Source organism: Cryptotermes secundus, unplaced genomic scaffold, assembly GCF_002891405.2.
Source record: "Cryptotermes secundus unplaced genomic scaffold, Csec_1.0 scaffold1379, whole genome shotgun sequence".
NCBI lineage: Eukaryota > Metazoa > Arthropoda > Insecta > Blattodea > Kalotermitidae > Cryptotermes > Cryptotermes secundus.
In genome coordinates, this window is record NW_019718634.1 from 555,235 (window position 1) to 575,918 (window position 20,684).

A 20,684-nucleotide genomic window follows, 5' to 3' on the forward strand; every position below is an offset into this window, starting at 1 on the left:
CCCGGGTCTGGTCAATTGGGATTTGTGGTGGACAAAGTGGCGCTGGGGCAGGTTTTCTCCGAGTACTTCGGTTTTCCTGCCAATCTTCATTCCACTAATTGCTCCACAATCACCCTCACCTATCATCTGGGGCTAGTACAATAGGCCAGAAGTGGCCGCAGTACAAGGGACCCACCCCACTAGCAATAAAAAAAGAGCTGTAATGTAACGTGTACTCGTGCACCGAAGTGAAGACTCACGACCAAATTTAATCGATATCGGTTGAACAGTTTATATTCAATATACCATGAAAAATTATTTTCTTCCTCCAGCTACTTCCATTTATTTTTCATCTCTTCTTCCTTTCCTGTTTTAATTTTTCTTACCGTTCTTTCTCCTTCTTTTCCTATTTCCTCTCTGTCTCCTCTTCATTCATCTTCTATTTTCTTTTTCTAAATTAATCATGTTTCTGTCCTATTCATTCTCGTTATACCATTCGTTTTCTTCTGTTATTTATCTTCTTCCTCTTTGTGTTCCTCCTCTTCAGTTCACTTCCTCATCTTTCTCTATCTTCATACTCTTTTTCTCACACCTCATTCGTCTTTTGTTCTTCTTATCTTTAGCCTTCTGTTATTTCTTCTATACATCTTTTCTTACTACTTGCTCCTTCCCTTCCTTCTTTCTTCTCGCTCCTTATTCTCTTGTTCCTCTCCTTCCTCTTCTGTTCCTGCTTATTCTCCATCTTCAAGGTCGGACGTGGACGGACAGACACACAAAAGCGTTCGGGATCACCGAAGTTTCTGAACACCGCCCATCATCCAGCATTCTAAAGAACACAACATTTCGGAAACTATATCTGCTTCCGTCATCAGGTGAAAAGTTGAGGCACTAAATACTGACTAAATGCCTCCCCACCCTTTCACGTGGTGAGGGAATATACCCAGTTTACGAAACGTCGTGTTGTTCAGAATACCGGAATGTAGACAACGTCCCGAGCGCCGTGCACGATTGTCAGAAACGTCCCCATTTCTCACCACTGTACTTACATCATCTGGAAGTTTACAGACGTTTCGAAGGAATTTACTGCCTCCATCTTCAATGCTGAAGTATAAGCCAACCAATAAACTAGCATGAAGCAGGGAAAGAAGAGTCTTGCTTGCTGCCTGATTCATGCTGATCCCTTGCTTGTCTTACCCTTCAGTACTGAACATGGAGTCAATATGTTCTGTCGAAACGTCTGTACACTTCTACCGGACTACAGGGCGTAACATCCAGGGGGATAGTCCGTTTGTGTTCTGCGTGACTGTACCGAAGACATTAGCTTGGAGATATTACACTTAAGCCTCTGTTCGTCTGGCTGCCTACCTCCCCACCTGTCTCCGCTCTGTGCAAGTTACGTACGGGGGATCCTTGCCCCCCTGGGGGCCGCTAAGTTAAGGAAGTTCGCTGACTGCAATTAATTCAGTTATAGTCTCGAGTTTGCCAAGAAATGAACTTAGCAGTAGCAAGAACAAACTTCTTTTACGGTTCCTAAACCCTTCGTGTTGTATCAACCAATCAACTTTTTTATATTAAAGTTAACGTTTATAAAGCATTATTTATGAGCTTATGTCTTAATTAGACTCATAATTAAGCCTACTTTGATTTATTACGGTGTTATTCAAATTAAGTCTCGTGGCCCAGGTATGGCTCGTAATTTCAATCCATGCATCATGGGCGAACCACATCCTTCTGCATAAGCGTTACGTTTTATAAGCGTAAGATTTATCATCGTAATTACGCAATGTACGCTTACCATAGGAACAACATGTGGAGCATTTACACTTTACATGAACGTAAGTTATACAAGAGATCACGAAAAACTGGCAGTCATTTGTTTCGGTGTATCGTGTGTATTATGTGAGTATTAATACGTAATATGTTGATTTGGATATCTAGAGACGGTTTAAGACAGATTATTTGTGCTTGTTGTTCGTGGGAGATGGCTTTAAGTTCGGCTTCTATGCCTCATTTAATAATATGAACTGGAGAGGAATACGGGAGGAACAGGGAAGTTTAATACACGAAAGCTTACTTAAAGCATGATGAGACATCCCATTGAATTCTCAACTGCCGTTCCTTTAAAATAAAGAAACCTGGTTCCCATAGCGATTGTTACTCTTAGCTTCTCTGCGCTATAGAGGTCTATATTTGAACAGAAGACAAAGAAGAAGAATGTGGATGAAACAAAGGATAAGATGAAGAACAGAATAAAGGAGAAAGGAAGAGAAGATTTTGGCCAAGGAGGACCGTGCTAATTATGTTCCGTTTTTGTCCTGGCCGTTTCAACAGAATTCGCGGAGGATTTGGCCGGAACCACTCATATAAAGGATTTTAGGCTGTGTATGAGTTATAAAAGGTCATTAGTTAGTGTGTGTGTCACCCTCTCTTCCTCCCACAATGCAGCTGCAACCACTTCCTGTTTCGTATGCTGCTGACCTCTCTTTAGCGCGAAACCCAAAGGCCGGGTGTAAAAACGAGGTCTGTATTTTTAATGTTCGTAAGAAGAGGGAGCCATAAAGAAGTCGTGTTCCTAGTGGATCACGTCTGTGATGTACGGTTATGGTAGAGGTTGAAACCTTTGACACTTTGTCTGTGTACAGTAGAAACAATGGAATGGTACTTACAGGAATTGAACACTGAAACATTAAGGAGCTATGGACTTACATCGACTTTGATGCCCTCGAGTGGGTAACTGTGCTGTGGTGGGTGTGACTTGGGTACATATCGATAGAATTCTTCGTGGTCCTTATACCACGTGACAGAGTAGAGGCGGTCATTCTCCAGTTCGTATTGACACTGTAGCAGTGCCTTCTCTCCCTGATATGTGTACGGAGGCACGACAATTCGCAGCAGCTTCAAACTCAGCACACCTGCACACAACAACGCACACTTTAACATTTCCCATGGATATCTGCACACAACAACACACTTTAACATTTCCCATGCAAACCTGTAGACAACAACACACGTTAACACTTCCCATGCACACCTGTAGACAACAACACACTTTAACACTTTCCATGAACACCTGTAGACAACAACACACGTTAACACTTCCCATGCACACCTGTAGACAACAACACACTTTAACACTTCCCATGCACACCTGTAGACAACAACACACGTTAACACTTCCCATGCACACCTGTAGACAACAACACACTTTAACACTTTCCATGCAAACCTGTAGACAACAATACACTTTAACACTTTCCATGAACACCTGTAGACAACAACACACGTTAAGACTTCCCATGCACACATGTAGACAACAACACACGTTAACACTTCCCATGCACACCTGTAGACCGCAACACACTTTAACACTTTCCATGAACACCTGTAGACAACAACACACTTTAACACTTTCCATGAACACCTGTAGACAACAACACACGTTAACACTTCCCATGCACACCTGTAGACAACAACACACACCTTAACATTTGCCATGGTTATATGCATGTTATGTGTGGGCTTAGCTTTCGGAGCTAGATGTCGTATGGTGTTGAGGGTTGCTCAGAATTTCGACAAACCTTGGAGTTATCATCTTCAGAGTTAAGAACTTTGGAAGGGGTTTACAATTCTTACACACATAGCTCTAGCGTTAGACAGTGTGTCATCTGAGTTGAAGCCGTGATTGGCCGAGCAGAGGACTAGAATACTAACAGATAAGAAGTGTAATTAACTGTGAAGATGGTAACTGAAATGTTTGTCGGAACTAAGGGAAATCCACGGCATTTTATGCTGTCTATTCCCGAAGGATGAAGCCATACACTGAAATCCAGCTGCGAAGGCCACAAGACTAGAAACACCATCTGTGAGTTGTCCATCGATTTCTGTGTATTTCGAATGGAGGGTGTTTCTGAAGCTGGATCCGCTTCCATCATCAGGTATAAATTTGGAAAATGGTCCTACTCAGTTGGGGCCGTTAGAACGAGGTTGTCGGAATTTCTAAGCAGCCTGTAAGTTCTCTTGCTTGGAGCATCCTTCTTTGCCCAACGACCGACACTTTCCAATGGGCCCAGCTGAGTTGTATCCGTACCCTTCCCCTTACAACTGAAGATGGAAGCGATTCCAGCTTCGAAACCATATCCCATTTTAAATATACCAAAGTCGATGGCTAGTGTCCAAAATAATATGTGAATAACGAAGAGACCGTTGTCACAACCCTTGAGAGCAGCGGCCCTCGCCAGTTTGGTGCTCCTGGCACGCTTGGTACAGTCATTTCATTTTTACGTATTACCCAAACTGGAACGGAGAACCGAAATATATAATAAAAGTACACAGTTTTTTTCTTTAAATATGTGATTGACTAAGTGGAAATACGAAATTTTTGTCAAACGTAAAGATGATTTTTATTACAAGTATCAATGTGAAAAGTTCATGTAAATGCATGTTTCTCTTCCACGGAGCCCTTCATCTCTCGAATATATGGGGATTAAGCGGCCGGCGTGTGAACCTGATCTGTAATCCACATCTAATACTGATTCTAAGAATGCATGGAGTTATACCTCCACTCCAAATTTTGTCTTCAAGTCCTGGTACTTAGACAAGGCCAGAGACAAATTTACTTTACCTTTATAAGTTGAATGACATCAGGATGTCATCACCGCCAGGGAAAATAGGGAACATTTTCCGATATTCTCACCCCTCCGCCATTTCCGTTTCTCCCCTGTGTGAGAAACGTGACTGGAATATCTACATGACGTCACTTCCGGTGCACACGGTATGAAAATAGTTCATTCCTCCCTCTTATGGAAATACGTCCTAGAATGGTTTATCCACATTAAAATCAATATTGTCACGTGATTGAGTGACTATAAACTGGTTTTGGGTTGGTAATTGGATTCATTGCACCCTTATACTTCAGTGATTACGAGTAATTATAACTTTCGCTAATTCACACACTTTACAGTTCACTACAGCACACACTTAAGTCTTAAGCCTGCTATTTCTTCACCAGTCGTTGTCTCGTAACGGCCTCCAACGGCGAACGTTCCTCTTCCTCTGGATTCTCGAAATGTCCCTAGTTTCCTGGGCCGTGACACCGTACACCTCTAGTAGAACCTTATAGGAATTTTGGCTGAACGTACTGCCTCCTTCTTCACGGTCGAAGAGTAAGTCAGGCATACAGCAAGCACAACATTGTACCTGCTTATGTCTTACTTGAATTAACATTCGACGCTGAAGATGGAGGGACGAAGTTACTCCGAAACGTCCGGTATACTTTTACCAGACTATACGGCGTCATAACCCAGAAAAGGGTACGCCTCTTAATATTCGTTTGTAAACGGCTGCAGAGATTACATAAATAGGGGGTGTACGCGTGACGCAAGTAACGGGTTCTATTTCGGATGAATGCATTTATTGACAGCTTCCTTTACAAACACCCTTAAGTGCAGGCAACACAGCGCTATCGCCAATTTAACACACTTTCCAGTTCACCCTTGCGCACGCAGTAGGATTCTCAGTTTCCACTAGTCGTCTCCTAGCAACGGATCTCAATACAGAGACTATCACTTCAAATCACTATGACGTATCCTTTTATTTCGTCTTCAGTCACTCTGTTCTCCTCTGTGCTAATCTGTACAGCTAATTTTCACAGTTCACTAAGGACACGCTCCATTCTTGCCCTTGTACTCACAGCTGCTCCTAACTTCAAAGTCAAAGTCACATTGCGACTGACGGTCGGTCAGTCAGTCAGTAAGTCTTGGTGTCGAGCCCCATCTTTGGCTCATGACCAGATATCTATTACCGTTTGACAGTTACAGTCTTGTTTTTCTGGGGCGCCCTCTCTGACGAGAGGACGGGTTTGTCTTTTGTATATGCTGCTGTCCCTTGTCAGCGCAGTCTTTCTCCAGTCCGAGTCCCTTGGGACTCACGACCATATTTTACTGTCTCAGATTTGAGACTTCCATTTTCGTCGCCTCCTACGACTCGCAGGGGCACAGTGGAAGTATTAGACCCCTCCTCCACACGGTCCGTGAATTCACTTCTCTTATAAGCACTTTCACAGACGCCACGGAAAACAGCCGATATTGTTGATGACGTTATCGCGTTGCATAGCATGGTCTGATAGGCGGAATTGTGTTTACCGAGTCGTTGCCTAGCAACGGATTGCATAACCCCGTTCTATTGCGTGCGTTTATCGCGGTGTTTTCTCGAGCCGTTGCTTGGAAAATCGTTGATCAGTTCCTTTACAATACTTTTTGTTATAAAGTTACTGTATTGGACTTCGTTTTCTCCTTATGTATATTTATATTATAAGGCTTTTCGGAAGTCGGACCTGCTTCTGTCATCAGGAGTAAAAGAGGAAAGGAGCCTTCTCAGTTGGACCGCTTGGAGAGAAGTAGTCTATATCACTATGTGGACACTGGACAATGTCCAAGATAAAAATTTAGTGATGAGAAATATGGCATTGCCGCGAACATTAAGAGAATCATCATTTCATAGTTCAGTCTAAACAGATTCTAGCGGGAGGACAGTTTATCGCTAGACCAGCTCTGAGCTCTGTCTCGGCAGTGTCCTCGTCGCTGTGGGTAAAGTCTGTCGACGCGACGGCGCTGAGACTGCAGGCAAACCAGAGAGTGTATTGTCCCGACTGAGGAGCTTGGACATTGCGAAACAACATTACAGGACATAATATTTTGAATAAAGTAAATGGTTTTGTATGAATAGCAATATCATTGAACATACATACATTTTTATTTGAACTGCTTTATTTCTGGATTCGTAATAGCCAACCAGTTCTGCCCATGTTCATAAGGAAGTATTACCGGTCTCCCCCCCCCCCGTGTTTTCTATTTATATCATGATCTATAAGAAATGGCTTCAAAGATTCATAGATTCCGTGCTAAACTGTAACAAAACTTATCTTTAGTGCACTGTACTAACCCAATAACGGGGCACGCGGTAGCGTAGTTGGTTGAGACACTATGCTACAGGTTGGAAGACCGCGGGTTCGATTCCCGTTGAGATTATTGTGTATTCTTCAGTTCACCTAACCCTTCCAGCCGCACTATGCCCTTGGGTTCGACTCAGCCTCTAATAGAAATGAGTACCAGGAATCTTCCTGGGGGTAAATGTAGGCCGGCGGGTAAGGCTGACAACCTCACCGCCATCTGTGAGTCGATTGTCTAGAACAGGCATGCCCAACTTCTAACAGGTTGTCATCGACTTTTTAGTGTCAAAACTGCCAATGATCTGCCACCCCCTCCTATCGTCGTACCTCGCTTTAAGCAAAAATATTGGTAAAAATAACACGACACATGATGTTTGTTGTAAAAGCAACATACATTGAAAGTACAGACTACTTTAATACGTATTTTCCCTTCAAAATCTGAATATAATCATATTATATTACAAGTGAATTTACATGCTTTTCACGTATAATTTCTCTATAGGCCTATGAGATCGAACAAAAATCGTCCCGCGATCGACGCGTTGGACATGCCTGGTCTAGAAAATGTGGAAGCCTCGACGTCTCAGAACCCTATGAGCCTCCACGGCGTGTTACACGGATAGCCTCACCTTTTTAACCAAACAAATTCATGGAGCTACAAAGCCACCGAAGAAGTTCTCAGGCCAGATTTCGAGCTCAGTTCACGTCATGTGGGATTTGTGGTGGACAAAGAGGAACTGGGGCAGGTTTTCTCCCAGTACTTCGGTTTCCCCCGCCAATTGTCATTCCATCGACTGCTCCACAGTCATCATCTATCCGGTACTGGTAAAATAGGCCAGTAGTGGCCGACGTACCAAGTGGACTGTCTCACCCCACGGGAAAAATAAAATATTAATAATAAGCCACTAACCCAGTTGACATTCGGCACAGTCACCCGCCTAACGGAAGGTAGGAGCGTTGCCGGCTAAACCATCGTGCTCGGTTATTTATCGTAATGCATACGTTACTTTATGGTGCAGTCGTGCTTCATCGTCTGCCATTTCGTTGTGTCTCTTCAAGAGATCCTGAGAGGATGTCATTTGATGACTTTCAAGCGCTGTTTGTTAGAGTCTCTATTTAATTCAAGATGTCAAGATGTATAAAACTAAACAAATTGGCTGTTACATCCAGACAGAGAAGATAAATAAAAAGAACTGAACTAAGGAGGCTAAAATCGTTTGTTCCAATTTCCGTGTTTCAATTGCATCCGAATTTCGTTTTTTCTTTTTAGTCACTCATGTTCTCTTCCAAAAGAATTACATCATTTTTTTATTAACATTTTGCGTTTTTTTTTTTCCCCCCCACCCCCCGCGATTTTCTTCCCATTACCCCCCCTCCTCCCCTCCCACTTCCTATTGCTGTCTATCCCAAAGTCACGAGTCACGTGACTCAAGGATCCCCGTACCTCAACTTTGCATGAGACGTGGAATACGTTACTTCAGGCAGCCGGCCGATAAAGCAGAACAAAAATGTACCAAGTCACACACATAAGGGGGCGAGAATTGTTTTTGAATTCGTAACACTAAATGTAAGGACTAACGTGATGCTGTAACGTCCTTCTGGAGAAGCGAATAGTTGCTCACCTCGTCAAGAATATTTCTGTATTTTACAGAACGCGAAGGTTTATTCCTGTATTCAGAAGAACCTCCGGTTGGTCCCTAAACTGAACAAGATTGAATGAACAGAGAACGGCCCCAATATTTTTAAGTTTTCTCTTTCACGACGCTGTCAGTATTGAGAGTGGGCAGGGCATGTAGCATGAATGGGGGAGACGAGGAATGCATATAGGATATTGGTGGGAAAGCCACAAGGAAGACCAAGGCATAGGTGGGTGGCCAATATTAAAATGAACCTTAGAGAGATAGGATGGGATGGTATGGATTGGATTGATCTGGTTCAGGATAGGGACTAGTGGAGGGCTCTTGTGAACACGGCAATGAACCTTCGGGTTCCATAAAATGCTGGGAAATTCTTGAGTAGCTGCAGAATTGGCAGCTCCTCAAAAAGGGCTCAGCTCCATGAGTTAGTAAGTAAGTAAGTAAGTCTGTATTGAGACTGTGTAGCTTGCAGGGAAACAAGGGAAAAAAACCTCCTTGGCTTTAGTCCGCAAGGGAACTATACCGACCGAGCGACCGCCGCTTGTCGGCGATGTTCGTGCCAAACTCCGGGAATGAATGATTAATATATACGAACCAGTTGGCGGATTGGAAGGGGTATATGGATTATAACACGTCCTTAGTTACAGTGCGTCACCCTCCCTCCCACAATTCAACTGCAACCACTGCCCCGCTGCCATAGTTATAGAACAGGGCTTGCAGTATAAAGCAGCCGTTCTAAAACCTTCTATGGTTTCTGATCAAACGAAATTGGGGGAACTATAAAGAGAAACTAAATTTGTATTCCTCTTGTAATATAAACTGGAAACAGGGTGTCAGTCGGTGCGACAAATAGACGACTGAAGAATCGGGGGTTTGATTCCCGGCAGGGGACAAGAGATTTTTCTCTTCCTCGTAGTGTTCAGATCTGCTGTGGGGCCCACCCATCGTTATATTCATTGGGCCCCCGCGGCTACTCCTACGGCCATGAAAGGGACAGACGTGAAGCTGACCACTGGCCGCAATTCACTGCAGTGGCTAAGAATGGTGACGGAGAAACTTCAGTATCTGATACGTCGTCGTGGTAGAAAGTAATGATAAATTTACTCCTGTGCATAGTTGATGAAGAACCATTATGGTACAGTGGAGGTACAGCTCCATCTCTCTTGACCTCGGCACTAGATGGAGATGAGTGGTCTACTTGAAGCTCCGGCCTCTTTGCTCTAGAGAAACAGCCTCCGATATCTGTTAGAGTCGAAGCTGGGTGGATCCTAGAGCCGGTCTGGACGCTGTAGAGTCGATGAAACGTTTTCGTCTCTCGGAAATCGAACTTGTCCCATCCAGCTCGTAGTCCGTCTCTGAATCCCGACTCGGGCACGTTCTAATGGTGTGGTGCTTATTGATCATGCGCAGGGACAATTTTACCTTTACTATATAATGTAAATGAGCATATGTCATATGTAGAAGCATAACCGAGTCAAAATGAGCACAAAATGAGGGCTTACCGCACCCCGGGCACGCTACTTTGGTGCCTTTACGTATGGGGGTTCCACGGTTTGAAAAACGCTATTTCAAATCATTGATATGAAATTAAGTTAGACATAGTACACTGTTGCATTGTGTGTTGGGAACCATTGCATGGATTATCCGGGCGTAGGTAAAAGAAGCATTCCGACGCGAAACTGTCCGGTTTGATGGCAAACTGTCTGATTGACCATCTGCTGTCCAGACTGACGTCACGGGAGACTGACAACGATTCGGATTTGCGTTTAGCATTCTGAGCCAGCTTTTGGATTACTTCCTCTAGAACTAGTAGTCTAGTAATCTTCTTGAAGTGGAATAGGATGCAAACCCTAAATACTGAAAATTAATTATTTTCGTTATCACACTCAAATAGCTTTATTTCGTTTCCGTCGCCTTATCTCTCGTTTTGTTTCATATCTCCGTCGCCTTATATCTGTCTCTGTTGGTCTATGTCAGTCTCAATCACCATATCTGTCCCTTTCCACGTTTATGTCTGTGTGTCAATCACATTCTTTTTCGCTCTCCTGTTTCTGTGTCTCAGTCACCTTATCTCTCGTTCTCCTCCTGTTTCTGTGTCTCAGTCGCCTTATCTCTCGTTCTTCTCCTGTTTCTGTGTCTCAATCGCCTTATCTCTCGCTCTCCTCCTGTTTCTGTTTGTGTCTCAATCACCTCATCTCTAGCTTTCTCCTCCTGGTTCTATCTCTCTGTCTCAATTATCTCATCTCTCGCTTTCTTCTTTTCTTTCTGTCTTAATCGCCATATCTCTGTATGTATCATCTCATTTCTCCCTCTCTTATTCAATTTCTATGTATATCTCAATCACATCATCTTCTCTATCTTTGTGTCTCAATCACCTTATCTCTCGCTTTCTCCTCCGGTTTCTATGCCTGTCCCAATCGCCGTATCTCTATCTGCTCCTCTCTGTATCTTTTAATCGCTTTGCTCTCGTCTCTCGTTCCAAAGTTTTCTTGCCTTTTCTCTTAACCAGGTTCCAGAAGTTGAATCGATTGTGTTCCTACCCCTCTTTCTCTTGCTTTAACTTAATCTCGCTGTTTTAAGGGCTGTGGTTGCAGCCCTGCAAGGCTGACTGTGGATTCGCGCAGAATACAAATGCTGGGAGAGTTAACTCGGGGAACCCCAGGCCAACAGTTCTGCTGTTAACATTTGAAATCTTCCTTCTGCTGACTCCTCAATAACCGCGACTTCATTTCTCTGTCCTACGTAAGCTCGTCAAAAATATCTCTGCTTGTACGTCACATCTAGAGTAGGCAACCTTACGGAAGAAAAGTCCCCGTGTGTTCAGTAATATTTCCGGTACGGGCATTTTGAAACTTTGTACAATTAAAACAAAGGACCTAAACAAGTACAGTTGGTGGAGATGGGATGCGGGCTGGACCATATTAACAATGAGGATTATTAAGAAAGAACTGCAGATGAAATCAGTACAAAATAAAACAGATGTGCACACAAAATTGGATAAACCATATTGGTAGGATGACCGATGAAAGAATACACGAACAGACTGTAAAGCACATCAAAAGAACACCGAAACCGAGGGAGGCCTTGGAAGAGATTGAATGAGTGTGTGAGGTCGGAACAGGCTCGACTGCCTATGCCACAAATTGGAGGACACAACTTTATTTTCAAGAATCCAAATATTCGTGCTACATGATAAGGTAGACCCATCAGGCTTGTGTAGCAGCAACACTACAGACTTTTGTTCGGGAAGTGCAAGGTTTGAGTCTCGGTCGGGCATCGGCTATCATTACCGACGATTTTCGTGTTTTTCCTCAGTCCACTGGACAAACGCCGAGATAGTATCTCGCTTAGGCCCGACCGCTTCCTTCCAAATCCTTACCAATTCATCAGTCATATCGGACGCTGTGTGGGTGGCAGCCCCTTTGCTACTGGCCGGCCACATTCGACTTCTGTCCCCATAACGCAGGACGCGCGACTAGAGGATAATATAAGTGCTGGGAAGAATTAACCGTCTACTTTCCTTTGATATGATACGGACCGCATAGGGAACTAAACAATTGGAAAGAGAGAGCAAAGTGATCTCATAAGCGTCTTTTTATTTTTTTTTCAAAGTAAGGGAAATACGCTAAAAATATATAATAAGCCATAGGTACGTATGTTACATATATTTTATTTGATATAACTACACTTATACGCTTGTCTCATTCGAGAGCAGAATTTCGAACGCTCCCCTCTCTCTCTCTCTCTCTCTCCTTTTTTTTTGCAAATCAGTTGTGTCAAATTTCGTAGGCGAGTCTCGCAAGAAGGACACACGGCGACCTGACCTATGTCGTGAAGCGATGACGCGCAACAGATACAGGATTCACCAAATATTAGCTGGGTTAAAGCGGCCGGAACGTAGTATTCACTAACCTTGATCTAATGCTAAGAATGCACGGAACTTTATCTCGTTGCAGTTTTCTCTTTCATTACACGGATTTTGCACAGAAGATGGAATCAATTTGTGTAATCGAAACAGTCTTAATTGCTTATACGATGAAAAGAAGATACTTCTATTCCTGACTTACCTTGAGGCAACAGCGCTGCTAGGCATAACAGGGCGATAAACATGAACGGCGTGAAATAATCCTCTCTCATGGCGGTCAATATTTTCCTCCACCCTGTAGAATTTCTTCTGTGTCGTATGCGCTTTCTTCTTTGCTACCTACTGAAGCTACTGCTGTAGCTTTCTCTTTAAAGTCACATTAAACTAATTTGTTAAGTGTTTCATTATCACATGGCCGGATATGATTCTTCATCGGAAGGGAAATTGTGAATGTGATAGTTTGTCTTCCTGTCTGGTTTTCCCCTCAGTATTGTGTTTATAACAACAACACAAACGATCTAATGTCTGATGTTCGATTCTTGAACACGGAGCGTTAAGAATAACATATGATGGCTTTGTGAAAGATTTCTGGAATGTCTGACTTCATTCGGTCGATAATTATGAAAGCTTATTTGCTAATAAAGATATAATTTCGCTTGTTTTCCAACATCGCTCAAATCACGGTGATTATGAAGCCTTAGCTCCTTCTTCCGCGCAGTTCCATGCCCAGGGTCATGTACACAATGAAATCCTGTGGAGAGAAACACGGAGTTATTAAAATGCATTGCAGCACAAGCAATTTTTACTGTTTTAACCCTTTAAAGGCCGAATCAAAATGAAAGTTACTTTACGACTGACGGTCAGTTACCCAGTCTCTCTTGGTGTCAAGCCCCCATCTGGGTCCCAAGACCAGATTTTTGTTACTGTGAGACGTTTACGAGTTTATAGATATTGGGCGCCATCTCTGACGAGAGGGATGGTCTGTCGTTTACAATTACTGCTGGTCCTCGCCAGCGGAATAATTCTCGGGTCTGAATTCCGCGACTCAAGACAATATATTACTCTCTGATATTCGAGACTTCCCCAACCTGGAGGGCCAGGTCCACCTATTTTTATCCCCCGGGAACATGGTGGCCCAGTTATATACCCAGGCACTAGGTTCCCTTTTCGTCTCTTTTAAGGCTCGCAGAGCTACGGTGGAGGTATTCGAACCCGCCTCCACACGGGCTTATAAACCCAAATCTTTCCAAATAATATATAACAATTCAGTCCGTACCTCACAGGAAACACATTACGTCTCCACTACAAAGCCCAACCGGTTAATAAACGTCTTATTCACTTCTGGCCCATGTCGTGCTACACGCCTTGCCCATTTCAGCCTCCTTATTTTGTTTGTAATATCGATCTGAAAACAGAGTGAACATACTAGAACTGATATGCTGTGTTTACTTGTTTGTGTGTGAGTTTGACTGCAATGTGAGTTATCACGGAACAGACCCTTATCGTGTACCGACAGTGAAAACAAATGACAGACGGTGGCTACAGCGTCCTTTTCGTTGTCTTAGTGACGTAATGTGGAAATGGGTACTCATGGGCACACGTGAGCGTGACGTAGTGCAATAAGAAAAAAGATCCAACATTACAGAACCGTCCCTAGAGACAGTGAAGACTTGGTCTTTGTGCTATGAGGTCCATTGGTGATTTACTGGCTATGAGCACGCTCTCTCGCTGCTGCCATTTTCATAAGTCTTCTTAGCCCTTTGGTTAGTATATGTACTGCCAGTTTTAACATTAAGGAACTCTGTATTCTGCCCACACAGTGTATTTGTGTGTTCCATATGGTTCTCACAATAAACGGCGACTGTTTCCCAAAACAGCATTAACCGGTTGGGCCTTGTAGCGGAGACGTAATGTGTTTCCTGTGAGGTACGGACTGAATTGCTATATATTCTGCTCACAGGGTGTATCTGTGTGTTCCGTGTTGTTCTCACAATAAACAGCATTAACCGGTTGGTCATTGTAGCGGAGACGAAATGTGTTTCCTGTGAGATACGGACTGAATTGCTATATATTCTGCCAACACAGTGTATCTGTGTGTTCCGCATGGTTCTCACAATAAACAGTGACTGTTTCCCTAAACAGCATTAACCGGTTGGGTTTTGCTATGGAGACGTAATGTGTTTCCTGTGAGGTACGGACTGAATCTTTATATATTATTTATACTGACTTCAAGATGTCCGTGTTCGTAGTATAGGACAAGGCGAAGCCAGACGTAAAAAATATAGGAGGCTTCAATTGGCTGCTGTTAAGCTTACGGCCGTTCAAGCGACTTAAACTGCCGTTATAGTATAAGATACGTAAGACAGACATGATCTCCTTTGCAAAGCCTGGACTGATGGAGGATCTGTATATAGTGCAAAAGGAAGAGTTGTCAGTAACACGCTATAAGTGCGTTACGTACACTTGACAAAGGCGAAGCATATTCATAAGAGACAAATACCCATCTTGTCAGAGAGGACTATGACCGCAATTGTTCAATTGGAAAAAAGATCCCTAGTCGTGAGTCTCAAGGGGCTTGACGCCAAGACAAACTGAACACATCTTGAGGTATCACATATATCACACTAATTGAGTTTGTTATTTAATGGAGTCTTTGTTTAATATATTAGAATTGTTCAAATGAAACCCGTTCGTGGCGCCGTTAGCGTATACTGCCGGTCGCAAGTGACCACGTGACCATATACACAACATACCTGTGGTTAGCCACAGGCTGTGCAACAGAAGTGTACGTTTGACAGTATTTGGAAACCCCCATGAGGACGTTCTGTATTCCTTTGTACATCATCACCTCAGAACGAGTTTTATTTGAACAAAGTCCAGACATGTTTTGTCACCTCTAAACAACTGAAATTTTATATCTGCTCTAATAGGCCACTGCTTTTATCTGTAATTATTTTAGTTCCAGTCTGAAAACTTGTTTTTGATCGCCTTAAGCTGGAATTTCTTTTTGTTAACTTCCCCTGGTATGTCGCTGACCACAAGCAAGTTACATTTATGCATAAGACGGATGCTGCCACCAGCTACTGAAGGATGAACTAGCGATTATGCTTCAGACATAGTTTCAGGAGGTGCTGAGTTCGAAGCTTTGCCCTTACACCTGCTCTGCTGACATGTTTTTTTGTGATTATCCTCAGCACCCCCAGACAAATTCCAGGATATTACCGCGGTTAGGCCCAAGACTGAGTCCTTCAAATCCTTTCGAATTAATCTGTCATCTTACCACTGTACGCAGTCCGCTGTGGCCGCTGACGGGAACCACATTTACCCGACTTGAGCGCAGTGATAATTCTACTGTATTTGCACCACCCGCGAATTCAAATTAGGGTCCAAGAATGGCGGATTAATACATTAAAGCTTTTTTACCTCCCGTACACACAGCTCTAGGTTACGTTCTCCGTTACAAGCGGTGAATATGTTTCGTTTAATTAACCTTCATTGCTCAAAGGGAGACAAATTATAAGAGCGAAGAGATTTCCTCTTTCTTTTTTTGTCGTCTGCTCCGAATGGCCAATTAGAAACAGCATTTAAAACGATTACAATGGATAAAGGGTTAAAAAAAGGAAGGGAGATTTCCACTTTGCGTGCGCTCTAAAAGTTTCGTGAGTGTAGCACTTGACGTGACACGCTCCGAGAGTTCCAAGCGCAGTCTCATAGGAAACCAACCGAGCGAAACAAAAGAAGAACGAAGCGCTCAAGTGTAGTTCGGCCAACTCAGTTTTACAACGCGCACTTTAAATGGAAGTATCAGCTTCCTGAAACGAAACGAACCTATTGGTAGAAACAAATTAAGTGGCCATTTTGTCATTGTCTGCGATATCGAATTCTGTTCTGTTCGTCTTGCTTCTGATATCTTTTTCAAAAAAACAGCGGAGATTGAAATATTGAAATCATAATTTTAGCTGTTTTTCTTTATATGGGTAAGATAAAGTTATCCTTGTAACAGGTCGTGGAGGCCCATAGGGTTGTGAGACGTCAAGGCTCCCACGTTTTCGGCACACTTGGCTCACAGATGGCGGTGAGGTTGTCAGCCTTACGCGCCGGCCGCCCTTTACACCCAGGAAGATTCGTGATAGTTATTTCTTTTAGAGGTTGAGTCGACCCCAGGGCCATAGTGAGGCTGGAAGGATTAGGTCAGTTGAAACATATCCAGTGACCTCACCGCGAATAGAACCCGCGACCTTCCGGCTTGTAGCGTAGTGCCTCAACCAATTACGCTCCCGCGTGCCCCCTATTTACAAGAGTGTACTTCAATTTTTGTGACTTCGAATGGAATTCCTTCCTAAAATTTTAAGCCAGCTTCACTATCATAGAACTCTGTGTTAGAATGATTAAGTATTTTTTATGCATTCTTCATATCTGTCCGTCCGCATATACGCAATGGAAAAGTGTCATCATATTCTTAATTTCGGACAAATATAACCGAAATTTTACACACGCATGCGCTCTCGTTTCGAGCATAACGCCATAAATATTTCAAAGGAATGAGCAATCATTGGAATAACGTTATACTGACCGACGGATCCCGGGTTCGACCCAAAGTCAGGTAATGTGGGATTCGTGGTGGATGAAGTGGCACTGAGGCAGATTTTCTCCGGGCACTTGGGTTTCCCCTGCCAATTATCACTCAAACTGTTACATATTATTGACCATCCTATCAACTGACGTATGATCTCGATGGAAACATCGTCGTTAAGTAAGCAGCTTAAAAATTATCAAGTAAATGAAACACATAATTATTGTCCAAATTTTGTAGGCCTACATCATTTTCATACTTAGCCCAAGACAGAATACCCGTTCTTCGTCCGGGGTATTCTGCTTTTCATTATAAGTATCAGAGTAGCTAAGAGTCAACTATATTCAGAACAATTTATTACAGTTTACTTGTGTTCTTGAAGCATAATTAGAATGATCAAGTCTAGGAGGATGAGGTCGGCAGGGCATGTAGCATGAATGGGGGAGAAGAGGAATGCATATAGGATATTGGTGGGAAAGCCAGAAGGAAGGAGACCACTGGGAAGACCAAGGCGTAGGTGGGTAGACAGTATTAAAATGGATCTTAGAGAGATAGGATGGGATGGTATGGATTTGATTGATCTGGCTAAGGATAGGGACCAGTAGAGGGCTCTTGTGAACACGGTAATGAACCTTCGGGTTCCATAAAATGCTGGGAAATTCTTAAGTAGCTCCACAACTGGCGGCTCCTCAAGAAAGGCTCAGCTCCGTGAGTGAGTAACATTGAATACTGAAACCTTAATTATGATAACGTACTCATTAATTAGGCTTACTGTTGATTTGTTTCAATTTTAATATCGCTGAAAGCGAATGTTTGCATGTTAATGTAACTTTTATTTATTATTAGTGAAGAATTCGTTGCAGTATCATTCACTGCAGTTGCAACTTCTTCTAACCAACGACCCTGTTCAGCATAAGCTGACATATGCACAGCCTTGTTTGTTTATGTTAGGCACAAAGAATTTCTTGTGACATAGTTCAAAATAAGGCCGCGCCATAGCTCAAGCGGTTAGTCGCTGGCTTCCCACCGCGGCGGCCCGGGTTCCATCCCGGGTCTGGTCAAGTGGGATTTGTGGTTGACAATGTGGCGCTGAGGCAGGTTTTCTCCCCTAGTACTTCGGTTTCCCCTGCCAATCTTCTTTCCACCAACTGCTCCACAATCACCCTCACCTATCATCTGGGGCTGGTACCATAGGCCAGAAGTGGCCGCAGTAAAGGGGACTTAGTCGCACCCCACTAACAATAAAAAATTAGTTCAAAACAGCAACTCTTGGTTATACGGCAAGGAAATACGTAAGGGCTAAGAATTTTAAGTTTGCATAAAAAATTCTATAGTTTTGATGCTATTTTTGACCCTTATAATATTAGTTTTAAATATTCAATGAAACGTGTAAGGCGCCAATGGAACGTGTTTTCGTTACCTGTGCAGCCGTTTCGTACCTTGAAGAAGGAGCCGAGACTGCAATTATTGTTCCATTAATTCACTGTGAATTCAGAACGTCGAAACACTCACTCGCGCGCGTCTAACACCAGGCGTCGACACTAGACGTCCACCGCCTTCAATTGTTCACGACGGACTGCCGCCAGAATGTTGTTTGCTCTCTGTGGGGGGAAAAAATACGATGCCAGGCGCCGAATTTCACAGCGCATGCGTCACACGAAGACGCACGGCGTCTGTTTGAGATGCCCGCAGTGCCTAGAACCGTATAGGTTTGAAGTTATCTCTGCGCAGAATATGAAAGCTAATGTGACAACGTATAGTCTGGTAGATTATTACCGATGATTCAGAAGGGTCTGCTGTCTCCATCTTCACTGTGAAAAAATAGACAGGGTTTTCAGTACGTTAGTTTTCTTGACTTGGCAAGGAATCGAACCAATGACTATTACGTAGAGTTTCCTCTCTATTGAGGGTTACTGTATGAAACTTAGAGGTTCTCACGACAGTGAATATGATTATTGGCTTCTGAAGACGGAGGCAGCATGTTCCTCCGAAACATCTGTAGCATCCTACCGGACTACTCATTATAGAAAACAGTAAAAACAATACGTGGCTAACTAAGCGAGTTACTCTTTCCCGGGATGTGACGCCGTGTAGTCTGGTTGATTGTTATCAACGTTTAGGTGGGGACTCGCTGTATCCACCTTCAGGGTATAATTAAGTAGCGTAGAATAATCTCCATGTATATATTTACTATGCGAGATTTATGTCCTGAAGATGGAGGCGTGTTCCTCATGAAGGTTCGTAACATTCTAAAGGACTGCACGGCGTCACATCCAAGACAGTAATATTCAAAAGTAACTTGTTGGTAAGTCATCTTGTTACACAGGAAACTCGCGTTTCCGTTTCTCCTTGCGGAAGTCATGCATTATTCTTTTCGAATTATTGAAGTTCATTCACCCCTCCCCCTCATATCACAGTGAAAGTCTGTCGCAGCAACACCTGACGTCACTCTGTATGTTCTTATTGATTTGTAATGCAGATTGGCAGGTTTAACATAGCAAATTCACTTGTACTTTTGACCGGATGAAGGAAGACAGGCTGGCGTCAGTACAGCTGGGACCCCCGCGAGCTCCAGTCTTTCCGGTAAGGACTAGAAATTCAGATAGCTTCAACTGGCAACGTTTTACAAGAAAGGCGCATTTAAGAATATCAGAATTCTTAGAAAATATTTTTAAACTTTTATAAGAGGTATATATCTGAGTAATATTCACTTATTATGGAATTAAATTATACACCTATAGATCTTATGGAAAACATTAGCTGTTTATTTGGTAAAATAAATTAAATATATTTAATTTATATGTAATTTTCACGGTTGAAAGTAAAAAAAATAAAGCTATCCCTGTAACAGGCCGAGGAGGCCCATAGGGTTGTGAGACGTCGAGGTTCCCACATTTTCTCTAGACANTCCACCTCGTCGGGATTCGATCCCGCGACCTTCCAGTTTGTAGCATAGTGCCTCATCCAACTAAGCTACCGCGTGCCCCCAAATTTTCACGGTTATGGCATGTAATACAGACAGTTAGCACCACCGAACTGTAGTGGTTAATTGAGGCATTAAAATATTTTCTTGTTAGATATTTTTATCCGTAATTGGGTCGTTCTTTTCCAAATATCTTAATATTATCCTTTAACCAAGCTTAAGTTTTGGTAGTGACATCTTCCCTTGCGATGTTCTGAGGAGGAATCAGCGGATCTCTGATTTCCACTAATTCATCTGAACTTCCTTCATGCCATGAAGCTAATGATTTGGTGAACAGTGAAAATTCTGAAGCTGTTCTTTGTACAGTTCTCTTCATATTCCTGTTACTTCATCTCCTGTAGGTCAAAATATTCCCCTGTGCACCCTCCTATAAAACACCCCCAATCTGTATCCACCCTTACGATGAAAGATAAATATTTTGAACCATACGAAGAATATTTTAGTTGGGACGTTCAATCGTCGATCATAACATGGTCTCTGAATGTGGAGTAGTTGTGTAACCGTTCCACTGCTACGCAATTTTTTTTAGGTAATCAACTTTATAAATTTGAAAGCTTAATTGTTAAAATGAAATGCAGTGAACAAGGGTAGTGAAACATGGTCAATTCTTGTATGTAAGAGAAAGCGATTTCTCAAGCTTACAACAAGAGACAGGAAGACACCCTTCAAAGGTTTATTAGTGAGAGCTGCGTTAAAGAATA

General features: G+C 42.9%; 2 protein-coding genes across 5 annotated transcripts in view; one reads left to right on the forward strand and one right to left on the reverse strand.

Moving 5' to 3' along the window:
* Positions 1–18,562, reverse strand: part of LOC111863345 (cell adhesion molecule 3) — a 30,250-nt gene extending 11,688 nt beyond the window's left edge. For 2 of the 3 annotated variants that reach the window (XM_033751124.1, XM_023849595.2), the window contains exons 1-3: positions 18,421–18,562; positions 12,630–13,178; positions 2,686–2,891 (exon numbers count right to left, since the gene is read on the reverse strand). In XM_033751124.1, coding sequence (XP_033607015.1) covers positions 2,686–2,891; positions 12,630–12,699 — 276 coding nt within the window. In that variant the 5' untranslated portion in view covers positions 12,700–13,178; positions 18,421–18,562. The remainder of the gene's footprint in view (positions 1–2,685; positions 2,892–12,629; positions 13,179–18,420) is intronic. The other variant, XM_023849603.2, reaches the window with a different exon arrangement.
* Positions 1–20,684, forward strand: part of LOC111863323 (cytochrome P450 4C1) — a 222,376-nt gene that overhangs the window by 165,973 nt on the left and 35,719 nt on the right. The gene's annotated exons all lie outside the window — the stretch shown is intronic.